The sequence below is a fragment of the Ranitomeya imitator genome, chromosome 10, assembly GCF_032444005.1.
Source record: "Ranitomeya imitator isolate aRanImi1 chromosome 10, aRanImi1.pri, whole genome shotgun sequence".
In the NCBI taxonomy this organism is placed as follows: domain Eukaryota; kingdom Metazoa; phylum Chordata; class Amphibia; order Anura; family Dendrobatidae; genus Ranitomeya; species Ranitomeya imitator.
The window spans coordinates 113,915,483-113,929,398 of record NC_091291.1 but is presented as its reverse complement, the minus strand read 5'-3'; the positions used below and the strand labels follow the sequence as shown (position 1 = coordinate 113,929,398).

Here is a 13,916-nt window from a genome sequence, read left to right as displayed (position 1 = left end):
GATCATCCAAGAACTTGTGCATGTGATGGGGATCATCCAATAACTTGTACATGTGATGGGGATCATCCAAGAACTTGTATATGTGATGTGGATCATCCAAGAACTTGTAGATAAGATGGGGATAATTCAAGAACTTGTGCATGTGATGGGGATCATCCACAAACTTGTACATGTGATTGACATCATCCAAGAACTTGTGCATGTGATGGGGATCATCCAAGAACTAGTGCATGTGATGGGGATAATTCAAGAACTTGTACATGTGATGGAGATCATCCAAGAACTTGTACATGTAATGGGGATCATCAAAGAACTTGTACATGTGATGGGGATCATCCAAGAACTTGTATATGTGATGGGGATCATCCAAGAACTTGTATATGTGATGGGTATCATCCAAGAACTTGTACATGTAATGGGGATCATCCAAGAACTTGTACATGTAATGGGGATCATCCAAGAACTTGTGCATGTGATGGCCATCATCCAAGAACTTGTACATGTGATGGGGATAATTCAAGAACTTGTGCATGAGATGAGATCATCCAAGAACTTGTACATGTGATGGCCATCATCCAAGAACTTGTACATGTGATGGGGATAATTCAAGAACTTGTGAATGAGATGAGATCATCCAAGAACTTGTACATGTGATGGGGATCATCCATGAACTTGTACATGTGATGGGGATCATCCAAGAACTTGTACATGTGATGGGTATCATTCAAGAACTTGTACATGTCATGGGGATCATCCAAGAACTTGTGCATGTGATCGGGATCATCCAAGAACTTGTGCATGTGATGGGGATCATCCAAGAAATTGTGCACATAACAGGCATCATTCAAGAACTTATACATGTGATGGGGATCATCCAAGAACTTGTACATGTGATGGGGATCATCCAAGAACTTGTACATGTGATGGACATCATCCAAGAACTTGTACATGTGATGGACATCATCCAAGAACTTGTACATGTGATGGACATCATCCAAGAACTTGTATATGTGATGAGATCATCCAAGAACTTGTATATGTGATGGGTATCATCCAAGAACTTGTACATGTGATGGGGATCATCCAAGAAATTGTGCACATAACAGGCATCATTCAAGAACTTGTACATGTGATGGGGATCATCCAAAAACTTGTACATGTGATGGGTATCATCCAAGAACTTGTACATGTGATGAGATCATCCAAGAACTTGTATATGTGATGGGTATCATCCAAGAACTTGTGCACATAACAGGCATCATTCAAGAACTTGTACATGTGATGGGGATCATCCAAGAACTTGTACATGTGATGGGGATCATCCAAGAACTTGTACATGTGATGGACATCATCCAAGAACTTGTATATGTGATGGGGATCATCCAAGAACTTGTAGATAAGATGGGGAAAATTCAAGAACTTGTGCATGTGATGGGGATCATCCACGAACTTGTACATGTGATGGACATCATCCAAGAACTTGTGCATGTGATGGGGATCATCCAAGAACTTGTGCATGTGATGGGGATAATTCAAGAACTTGTACATGTGATGGAGATCATCCAAGAACTTGTACATGTGATGGGGATCATCAAAGAACTTGTACATGTGATGGGGATCATCCAAGAACTTGTATATGTGATGGGTATCATCCAAGAACTTGTGCACATAACAGGCATCATCCAAGAACTTGTACATGTAATGGGGATCATCCAAGAACTTGTACATGTGATGGAGATCATCCAAGAACTTGTACATGTGATGGGGATCATCCAAGAACTTGTACATGTGATGGACATCATCCAAGAACTTGTATATGTGATGGGTATCATCCAAGAACTTGTGCATGTGATGAGATCATCCAAGAACTTGTATATGTGATGGGGATCATCCAAGAACTTGTAGATAAGATGGGGATAATCCAAGAACTTGTGCATGTGATGGGGATCATCCAAGAACTTGTACATGTGATGGACATCATCCAAAAACTTGTGCATGTGATGGGGATAATTCAAGAACTTGTACATGTGATGGGGATCATCAAAGAACTTGTACATGTGATGGGGATCATCCAAGAACTTGTACATGTGATGGACATCATCCAAGAACTTGTGCATGTGATGGGGATAATTCAAGAACTTGTACATGTGATGGAGATCATCCAAGAACTTGTACATGTGACGGGGATCATCAAAGAACTTGTACATGTGATGGGGATCATCCAAGAACTTGTATATGTGATGGGGATCATCCAAGAACTTGTATATGTGATGGGGATCACCCAAGATCTTGTGCATGTAACGGGCACAAGTTCTTGGATGATGAAAAGTACATTTTAGAGTTCAGTGGTTTTTACTGATACTGAGGAATAATATTTGAGTAGTCCATGCAAAAAAAATAATCTGCATATACCACAGAGGAAGCCAGGAACCTCACCAGACTCAATCCAGAACAGATGTTTTAATCAGAGTTCTCCTAATGGAATATCACTTAAAACCATTGTACGCATTTCCTTAGTCTAATGTTCTGGTGTTACATATGGTTACTCGGGTATTTAACGCTTTCAGTGGTCATCAATGACATCATCAGCTTGGTCTTAGCTTAGAGAACACTCGCGGTTCACATATTAGAAGGAACGTCGTACAGTCCAGCTGATTATTGGAAGGTATCTGATGAGCTGCAATGTTCCATGTAGTCTATAATAGGCATGGCCAGGTGATTTGTAATAAAACTCGCTGACTTCTACCGACGAGCATCTAGGCTCAATAATGTTCTTTTGATGCTATGATGAATGAAACAAGCAAAGAATTGGAACACTGGGGTTATTATTCCTCATGTATTTTTTATTTTTTTGTATTTCATCTGGGTCCAATCTGAAGATTTCAGCCAAACATCTGAAGCTTGCCATTAATGTAAGACTTTTTTTTTTTATACAAGATAAGTTTGATTGTCTTCCAAAAATCCTCATCTTGTTCTGTAATTTCCAACTCGTTGGATTGTTCAGTGCTTGACACAATTATGTGTTAATGCTAAATCACGATGATTAGGCATTTATAATTGTGTGATCGTTGGACTTCACACAAATCCGATATTAATTAATCCTGCAGCCAGTGTGTTTAGGAAAACTCTCTAAGACGTAAGGAAACTTTTGGGTGTTTCATGTTTTATCGCGGCCCCTTCTTCTGAAGCTAAAGGCTTCTTTGTTTCCTGCTTGCCCAAAAGTTTGACAGTTTGGGCCGGTGGCATGATCGCGCTGTGGGCCTTTACCTCTGCAGCACAGGGGGACTAAATCTGGCCAGATCCAATGATCCAGCCACGTTCAGGGCAGCGCTTGCAATCTGTATCGCAAACAGCACACTAAATGCCTAGAAAATTGGTCACCTTTGTAGGCAGCAGAGGTGGCCGGTAACCTAGACAATGAGCAGTATGCTATAGAATTCACACTTCCTCCGTCCTTGCGAATGAAGGGGATTTTTAAAGGGAATCCGTTAGCAGGTTTTGCTATGTAATCTGAGAGCAGCGCAATGTGTCATTTGGTGGTCTGCATTCTGTCATTTTGATACAATCATTGCTTTCTCCGCTATAGACCTAGCAGAGCTCTGAATGCTTAGCTCTGTATAACCCCGCCCACACCTCTGATTGGCAGCTTTCTGAGTATACTGTATATTGACAGAAATCTACCAATGAATGGTGGGGGGGGGGGGGGGGGGGGGTTGGTGTCTGGACCAGGAGGCACAAGACCCCTAATCCTGTAGTGATAATCTTCTGCTGATAAAACACTGATTTTATTGAAACAGCAACACCCAGCCTAGTAAGTGACACATTACTGGAATCAGGGTCTCAGCCCCTACATCAGATTCCCTTTAATAAGATGTACATTGCAAAATTGCTTGTTTTTGTAAGCACTTTGTGATTGTAACTATTTAAGAAGTTGAGGCAATCCTTTTAAAAGTATTGAATATCAAGAGTGAGCCAGATCCTCTGGACAGAAGCATTCAGCTCATGTGTGAGCAAGCGCAAAGTGATGCACGGACCAATATACTTTCTATTGAAGGGGTTATCGAAATGTATTTATTTTTTTTTTACTATGGGCCTAACAGCTAACAGGCAGGTAGTCGCCAACTACCTGCCTTACGTGCCCATCGTCGATCTCTGCCAGCACAAAGCTGTCACAGACCGTTCCCGCCAGCGAATCAGCGGCTTCTGTTAACGTCACATTGACAGAGCAGCTGCTTCTCTTCCACGCTGTTCTGTTGACGGGGCGTGACTGCTGATGTCACACTGATTGACAGCTGGCTCCCCACTTCCTAACTGCGGGGAGCAGGCTGTCTATCAGTAAGACATAGGCAATCATGTCATGTTGACAGCAGCCTGGAGGAAGAAGAGTATTGGTGACCAATCTGAGCTATTGCCAGGTAGAATAGGCAGGTAGTTGCCGCTGTTAGTGACTACCTGCCTGTTCTTTTTTTTTTTTTACCATGGGCCTAAAAACTAAGAAAAAAATAGTCCAATACAACCCCTTTGCAAGAGCTGAAAACTTCTGGTATGTGATTGAGCCATCGGTGAGCGTTTCAGGACCCAGAAAAAATCTGTATATAACAAATTTGACGCAAAGGAAAAATGTATCTTTGTACCATGTTAGTCAAAAATAGAAAAATATGAAAATCTCAGAGTCCTCGGTGGTCGATACCATCTTTTCAGTTAGCTATTAAAAGGTATCAACCACTAAGGACAGATGAAGTAAAGAAATGGATTTAAACATTTCCTTTTCCCCTGCTTGCAGTTATAAAATGTATCATTAGCATGTTTTCATTTTCTGGATCACCTTAAAGAAGCATTAGGATGAAAATTGTTATCCTCTTAATATATTGCAGCCATCATATTATACAGCACTTACAATTGCTCATTTTGCCTTTCTACCCAGTTAATTCTTCTCTTCTCCATTCGGTCTATGACATCATGTGATTAAAAACAGACTAGCTGCATCCTTCTAAGCTCTATGTAGAAACAGGAGGTCAATTTTATTTGCACAAGTCAAGAGTCACTGCAAAAGTCCCTGGCAGGGGGAAGCGGGAGCAGCTGGGTCAGGAGTTAAAGAGGGGACAGATTTATGCAGGCACAAGAGACTTCCTGTTTCTACATAGAGAGGAACTAACTGGGTAGAAAGGGAAAATGAGCAATTGTAAGTACACAGTGCTAGATATTATGACGACTGTAATATATTAAGAGGATAAGCAGTTTGATGGAAGGAGGAGGAGAATGAGGAGGAAGAGGACGAGAGCTTCTTTAAAAAAAACTAACACCTTAAATGGGCTGTCTGGTTGTTAGCGGGTCCTCTCCATTATAGGCCTGAGCAAATAGTGACATCTACAAATAGTTTGTAGCATATCCTAAATGCATCGGAATCTCCGTCAGCCGAGATTTTTCAAGAAAGAAAGATTTTGATTGGTCCAACTACTAAGGACCAATCAAAATCATTTTAGGATTATTTGCGCCTAACCTTGTCTGATATATTGTAACATTTTTGGACCATTATTAACCCTGCTGTTGTCTTCGGTCTGGGGACACCGATTTTGAACTTTGGTATTTTTTGGGGTGTTCAAGATGCGGTTCTGAAACTTGTGGTTGATTGACTTAAATGAGGATGGGTCGGTCGGCCACGGGTTTCAGAGCCGCATCTTGAATATTTTAAAGAATATTGAAGTTCAAGGTCGGTCATTTTTGACCGAAGACAACAGCAGGGTTAAGCATGTTGCATGGAATTGGTTCCTGCAGCAGCTTCCATAACTGGTCTGGATTAGCCTGGCCACCATCCAAGGCCTTGCTACATAAAATGGATCTGTATGCCCGCTCGCTGATTAACAGTGTTCCTTTGTGCTAAGACCACTAACTCCTGCCAACTTCAGCTCCACAGCAGAGGTGAGAAAGCGAATATAAATGGAGGTGGATGGATTCCTTGGGTTAAGATGAAGGATGGCCGTGTGCGCCCTTCACAAAAAAACAAAAGTGCCTTATGAACATCTGTTCCTTTTTTCCAGCGCTACTTCGTGGGTCTTTGTTGCAGCGGCCCTTTTTAGACCTTTGAACATTAGATGAGACTACGGTTTTAATGCCGCGCACACTCGGTAAACGCTCGCACTAAAATGTCCTTTTTTTTATGTGGATGCTTATTACGTTACTGGAATTTTGGAGTTTGCAATACACAATTCATTAGAAACACAGGCACAGGAAACTAGTAAATTGTGCAAAAAAAAATAAAAATGGTTATAGCCAAAGGGAAAATGCAAATAAAATATTACTTTTCGAACTAATGAAATGCACTTTTTTTCTACAGTTCAAAACCAGATTTTCACAGGGTCAGTTACTTAAAAGGAGGAAAGGATCAGCACATTTAGGATGGGCAGAATGTCTAATGTATTTGTTTGTATTCCACGAAAAGTATACATCGGCCCGTCCTTACCATGAACCCAGATGGGGCGACTGAGAGATTTAAAGAAACACCTGAATGAGATACTCTGTCACAATGTGTTTACGCCACAGGGTGAATGTGCGGACAATCAGTCGTTTTTGGTAGTGTGTTGCAATATTGGATTAAATTTGGCTCTTTGAATAATTAACCAAATGCTGGTGAAAGTAAGGGATCGTCCAGACTAGCGTATAATCAGTCTGTATTCAAAACGGGTAGAATAAGGACCGTACACTGACCAATGAAAGTCCATGTGGTAGTTTTTACATACGGACCAAGGGTCTTTGGGTAAAAAAAAAAAAAATCGCACTACTCCAATGTATATTGTGGACTAGACTCGCCCATTATAAGTCAATGGGTGTGCAAAAAATGGATCACAAGCGAGTATCCAGCCTTATGGCATCTGTTTGATGGATCCATTACATTTGTTAACATAGAAAACTGTATTTGGGCCACTTATTATTTATCAAATTGTTGATGTAAAAAAACAGATTCAATACAAGCTTGTCTAAACCCAGCCTTAAAGGAGGACACTAGAGTTGAGCGGCTTTTCCTTTTTTAGGATCGAGTCGGGTTTCGCTCAACCCTAGAGGACACTGTACAAGCTGCTTTTGAGCGATTGTATGCCAAAATAGTGTTCGTCTTGTAAATATTTCACAAGTTTAACAAACCAATATGCGTATGCTGTAGACTAATTTGGGTTGGACTCGCCTACCTCCAGTTGGGTTCCTCCAGATGACCCACGCTCTGACACAAAAATGGCTGACCGATAGCCATCAAAAGATAAAGGCCCCAATTAATCAAGGCTGGTGTTCTGCACACATGTGTACGCTTCATTAAGCCCCCAAAATGTCACGCAGGTGTGAAGGAGCTCTGATACATTTTGCATCTCGGCGTGGTTAACACGTGAAGATCTCCATTATGGAAACTCAGATCATACCTCCTGCGTGGATTGCCATAGACCGAGGGTGAATATGGTGAAAGAATCTGATATAAAGGTGTTCAGGTGCAATGTTTTTGGATATATACATTGGAACACAGAATACACCAAACAAGTTTATATGCGCAACTAGAGCATTGTGTGACATGTTTCTTTTTTTTAATATAGTTCTATACAGGGACTGAAAAATCCTGAATTTACACGCATTACATGGATGGTGTCTAAAGTTGTACATTTTTAAAGAAGTTCACCCTAACATGCTTGCGATGCAAATCTGCAAATATCCTTTTCAAAAGGAAGAGGACTTGATCTCCGGCGCCATCTTTTGGATTTAGCAATCCTGAAAGTCAATATCGACCCTTTAATGCAGGGGTCCCCAACTCCAGTCCTCAAGACCCACCAACATGTCATGTTTTCAGGATTTCCTTAGTCTTGCCCAGGTAATAATTGCATCACCTGTGCAATGCAAAGGAAATCCTGAAAACATGACCTGTTGGTGGGCCTTGAGGAATGGAGTTGGGGACCCCTGCTTTAATGAGCCTTGCCACATGACTTTGGATAAGAAGTAGTGATGAGCGAATATATGAATATATGAGCATGCTCGGGAAATCTCGAGTAACGAGTATATTCGCTCATCACTAATAAGAAGCCAAACCAGAAACTCCATTTGCAGACACGTGTTTCGATGTGTTGCCCCTCCTCAGTGCAAAGCAAGAGATCTCATTTGGCTGCATGAGAGGCTTCTGACTGGTGGTCTAAGGGGAAACATTTCTCCATGAGGAAACTACCACATCGTGATGAGACTTATGGGCCATGCAATGCTCCTCCGGAAATTTAAATTAGCAAATAGCCTCTTTAGAAGGAAGTGGACTTGATCTCTTTCAAGCCGAACCAGAAACTCAATTTGCAGATACGCATTTCGAAGTGTTTCTCCTATTCAGTACAAGGCTTGAGATCTGATTTGGAGAGATTTGCAGAAAGCTGCAGCGGTTGGCACCTGTGTTTCATCAGCAGAGATGTGTTGTGGTGGTCTGCTCACCGTTTGCACTCATTCTCTTCCTCTCCTGGAGCAGGGGCAGGTTTATGGGCCACGGAACCACAGCCAGCAGAGTTATTAAAAAGCACAAGTGACTGCTGCATGACTTGGGGCTCAGACTGCTCGCCTGATTTGCAAGGTGGTAAGATGGAAGACGGACGCCCATTAGCCGCAGGTGCCAAATCTGTGCTTTTGGCAGGGGACCAAGTGGAAGACAAAGCAAAGGGACTGAAGGCACTGTCAGCCAACCAATCTAAACCCACCTCTACTTGCACTGGCCTCACCATTCATCCATCGGTACTCGGGCCTCCGAAATTACACAGAACATCCCGTTGCCTGCTTGCACCAGGGGAAGGTGTTTCGTTTGGGGGCATAGCAAACACAGATCAGCCATGCCCCCTCTCTCCCTACAGCAGCTACATCACCACCACCAGCAACACGGCCACATCTCCTATTTGATGCTCTCCTCATTGATTTCAACCCAAACAATTGCATTACATGGCCTGCACACAGAGAGTGGCCAGCAGACCATTACACTGCCTGTTTTTGGAGTACCCCCCAAAAAAATAAATAATTTATAAAAACAACATTGGTTACCTCCTCCTACTCAGCCTCTTACACTTACACCACCACCTCCTACTCAACCTCCTCTTGGACCACCACCTCCTTCTCAACCTCCTGCTCCTCTTGGACCACCACCTCCTACTCAACCTCCTCTTGAACCACCACCTCCTACTCAACCTCCTGCTCCACTTGGACCTCCACCTCCTAGTTCAAGATTATAATTTTTTTTTATTTTTTTCATTCTATGTTATTTTAAGTCATTTTGCTATCCACACTTACCCCCATTTGGCTTCCTTATGCTGCCACCTAGCCCTTAACATGACTATTTACAGTCATTTTAAAGCACCGAAGTTCGGGATCCCATTGAATTCTATTGTGTTCAGGGTCAAGGTAATTCTCAAACCGAACTTTTCACTGCAGTTTCCTCGAGCCCAAACATCCACGGGTCCGCTCATCACTCCTACCAGGTTAAAATAGTAAAAAGAAAATCTAGACCAATGGGTGTTTGTCCGATGTACAGTCAGATCCCATAATCGTATTTTGCTTTTCAGTAGCAACAAAGTGGTTATAAGTGCTATAAACTCTTGTATGAGTGGAAGCAAAATACAAAATGTATAACGACACCAGACAAAAGAACAAGATGCTACATAGTATTTATATGTGCACATGTGCGTATGTGCACGTATGTATGTGGAAGTGTGTGTGTACATGTGTGTATTTTCACGTGCTGTGACTTATTTTCCTAGGTAGACACTAATTGTGCCTCACCCATTCTGTACCTATTCCTGTCACAGGCAGCTGCCAGCCAGTAAGGCTTATGACGCCACCATTCTGAAAAACGACAGCAACAACTGGTGGACACTTGTCACAGGCTACCATGAGAAGTAAACCCTACTGCATTCCCAGGAATGATCTGAGCTATGAAAAGCTCCATGTAAAGGCCATACCAGGTCAGGATCAGATGGAGCTTTCCTTCCCTGTATCTTTACGACAGTGGAAAACATGGAAAAGTTAGAAAACATACCCTGGAATATCCTGGAACTAGAAATAACCTGTATGAAATGAGTTTTCTCATCATCATAAATGGGCAAAACTGCAAAAAAAAGAAACGTTGCAATTTATTTCTTATCAAAAATCCTTGTTTTTAAGACTGGAAGGATTTTATTGCTTACTGCTTATTGACAAGGTTACCTGCCATGGCTGTAGTATATAAACATTGGCCTGTCTGCTAAGCAAGGAGAACAGTGCTTACAAGCTCTTTCCAAAAGAGCTTGTAAGGGCTGCTCCGACACTGGCTGGATCGGGCCAGCTTCATTGCTCTTGCGCTCATCCAATGCTGTAGAAGCAAAGTTGCCTCTGTTTGGCTTCGGAGGATGAAGAGTTTGGACCAGTGGTGTGGCGATGTCACTGCACCCCGCACCCCCCAACTATGGCAAGTCAGAAGCTGGAGGCCAGAGGAATGGCTAGCTTCTGAAACATGATCTGCAGACAACCCCTTTAAACATTCAGTATATTAAAAAGATGTGAAGGCATCAATAATTCTTTATGAAATGTAACATACATGTCCGATTAATATCAGGAGATGCAGCATGTTTTTACATAGGGGTGGAAATGTGTTGCTATAGAGAAAACACGGTTGCAAAATAATGAGGACAGAGGGAATAATCTACTTGTGAATATATTGCACGGAATCTCTGATTGATGATGTCTGCATATCTCGCCTTATCAGATCGATTCGTTCTGCTTTGTTAAATTCATGAGTTGTTTTGTTACAAGTAACAAAGTCTCTGCAAGTGTAAAAGATAATTCCTAGAGTAGATTGTGTGAAGATAATACAGGTTGGGATCTATGAGCGGGAACCCATAATGCCCGGCTTGAAGATGTGGTGGTACGTAATACACATAAATCCTATAAAAGAGTCATCCAACTAAAAAAAAAAAAAATTAAACCAGCTGCAAATATTCATTAAAAACCCAAGAAAATAAACTATCCTCGCCTCTTCCTTCCACTGCAGATCCAGGACTGAAGCTCCAGCTGTAAAAAAAAGAAACTATCCTCCCCCCTTCCTTCCCCTGCAGATTCAGAGCTGAAGCTCCAGCTGTAAAAAAAAGAAACTATCCTCGCCTCTTCCCTCCCTTGCAGATCCAGCGCTGAAGCTCCAGCTGTAAAAAAAAGAAACTATCCTTGTCTCTTCCTTCCACTGCAGATCCAGGGCTGAAGCTCCAGCTGTAAAAAAAAATAAACTATCCTCGCCCCTTCCTTCCCCTGCAGATCCTGGGCTGAAGCTCCAGCTGTAAAAAAAGAAACTATCCTCGCCTCTTCCTTCCCCTGCAGATCCTGGGCTGAAGCTCCAGCTGTAAAAAAAGAAACTATCCTCGCCTCTTCCTTCCCTTGCAGATCCAGGGCTGAAGCTCCAGCTGTAAAAAAAAAACTATCCTCACCTCTTCCTTCCCCTGCAGATCCAGAGCTGAAGCTCCAGCCGTAAAAAAAAAAAAAAAACTATCCTCGCCTCTTCTTTCCCCTGCAGATCCAGTGCTGAAGCTCCAGCTGTAAAAAAAAGAAACTATTCCTGCCTCTTCCTTCCCCTGCAGATCCAGTGCTAAGGCCATGTTCACACAGTGCGTTTTTTACCGCGGAACCGCGGCGGTTTTGCCGCTGCGGTTCCGCAGCTGTTTTCCATGCAGGGTACAGTACACTGTACCCTATGGAAAACAGGACACACTGTGCACATGGTCCGGAAATTGTAAAAAAAAAGCCGCGCTGAATAGCTCCCGGAAAAAAGAAGGAGCATGTCAATTCTTCTTCCTGAACCGCAGCGGTTCTGCACCCATAGACCTCCATTGTGAGGTCAAAATCGCAGTAAAACCCGCAGATCAAAAATATATCTGCGGGTTTTACTGCGATTTGATGTGCAGAACCGCTGCAGCAGGAAGTGCGGGGGAGCGGGCGGAAGTGCGTGGGCGGAGTGTGGCTGCCCCCCCGTGCTCCGATCCCGCCCCCCGTGCTCCGATGCCCCCCCCGTGCTCCGATGCCCCCCCCAGTGCTCCGATGCCCCCCCCGTGCCCTAATCTCCCCCCCTTATACTTACCCGGCGTCCCGGTGTCCGTCCGGCCGTCTTCTCCCTGGGCGCCGCCATCTTGCAAAATGGCGGGCGCATGCGCAGTGCGCCCGCCGAATCTGCCGGCCGGCAGATTCGCTCCAAAGTGCATTTTGATCACTGAGATAGGTTATATCTCAGTGATCAAAATAAAAAAATAGTAAATGACACCCCCCCCACTTTGTCACCCCCATTGGTAGGGACAATAAAAAAATTAAGAATTTTTTTTTTTTTTTTTCACTAAGGTTAGAATAGGGGTAGGGTTAGGGTTAGGGGTAGGGTTAGGGGTAGGGTTAGGGGTAGGGTTAGGGTATTTTCAGCCATTTTAGCCCTAAAAAGCTTCCTAGGAAACACACAGTAAAAAAAGGATAAAAAAACGCATCAAAAAACGCATCAAAAACGCATCAAAAAAGGACAAAAAAAGGACCTGCGTTTTCTGCCAAGAGCTGCAGTTTTTTAAAAAAAACTGTCCTGAAAAAAAAAGGATGGAAATCCTGAACGTGTGAACATACCCTAAAGCTCCAGCTATAAAAAAAGAAACTATCCTCGCCTTTTCCTTCCCCTGCAGATCCAGGGCTGAAGCTCCCTGGTCTTACCTAGCCTTTCTTCACCCACGATAAAGAATCGGTTTTGTGACCTTACTTTAAGTCCAGTAGAAATAGATGACTGAGCATGACACTTACCAACTTGATCTTTAATCATCTAGATCACTTTATTCAGTTCATAGATAAATAGTTGAGAAAAGATGTAGAGCAGAAAACCTACAGCCGTTTCGCTCGCCTGAGGCTTTATCAAGGTACTTATGGTATATTTAAAGATCCAGGGCAAAGCAAAGTGCTGACTTTCCTTTTCCAGCAAAAACCAGTGTCCACATCACAAGTTACTATACCCCCAAGATACACCGTTGCAAGTGAAAAGTGGCGGACCCTTCCCTAAGGGTCCACCCAACTCTGACAGCATGTAATAGGTGACCATAATCACGGCCCAGGGTCAACCTTTCATACTTACCTTGTTGTTTTGGGGTCATCTACATGTTATCTCAGTCTATAATTGGCATTTTGTCTAATATGGTAACTTTGCAACTTTCAAATTAGGTTTTATTAACTATAAAGTCAAAATAAATTCACAAAAAAATGTGTAAAATGTATTTATTAACAGATAATAAACTAATACATATGGAGAAAAAAAAAACACCTTAAAACACAACAGATTCAGTTCATAGTGGGAAGAAGTAATGTTTCGGATTTCCGGTTCATTTTTCCCTTGGACTTCTCAGGAACAATTCTTACCAGTTTAAAAGCGGTTGGGAGAGTTTGTCCCAGGAATGGTGGACTGGTAATGTCTTCTACCATCACAACATACTCCCCTAGAAAAAGAAGAACACAGAGTTGAGACTCGACTTATGGACGCCTCCTTACTGTATAATTAGACAATACTCATTGTTTCTATATAGTTTGTGGTCATTGTGTTTTCTCAAAGATCTCAGAATCCAGAAAAAATACTTGTCAGCTACTCAAGTATATGAAATCTGTTGAAGAATATATGGACATATTCTGAATGGAGCGTCTAAATCAGGTGTGATGTGGTAATCATGAAACATTATATGACACTATTGAATCAGAATTTGTAGTTCATGATCTAGATTTTGAGCTATGGTAAAGCCAAGTTTTGGACTGTTCTTTCAACAAGTCACTTTCTGTACCCAAGAAATGATAAGTCAGTGTTTTCCTCTAAAAATGAGGTGAAATATTATTTCTTAAAAACATGATAGAGCAACAGAAGTCCTGTTTTTTTAGTTCACTCTTATTCCCAA

The 13,916-nt window shown here is 42.3% G+C and overlaps 1 protein-coding gene and 1 long non-coding RNA gene across 2 annotated transcripts in view; one reads left to right on the top strand and one right to left on the bottom strand.

The window, feature by feature from the left end:
* Positions 1 to 13,916, top strand: part of LOC138651399 (uncharacterized) — an 80,591-nt gene that overhangs the window by 8,167 nt on the left and 58,508 nt on the right. The window lies entirely within an intron of this gene.
* The window catches only part of MORN1 (MORN repeat containing 1), a 346,148-nt gene continuing 345,470 nt past the window's right edge, over positions 13,239 to 13,916 (bottom strand). Inside the window, exon 14 of the mRNA XM_069741579.1 lies at positions 13,239 to 13,469. Coding sequence (XP_069597680.1) covers positions 13,315 to 13,469 — 155 coding nt within the window. The 3' untranslated portion in view covers positions 13,239 to 13,314. The remainder of the gene's footprint in view (positions 13,470 to 13,916) is intronic.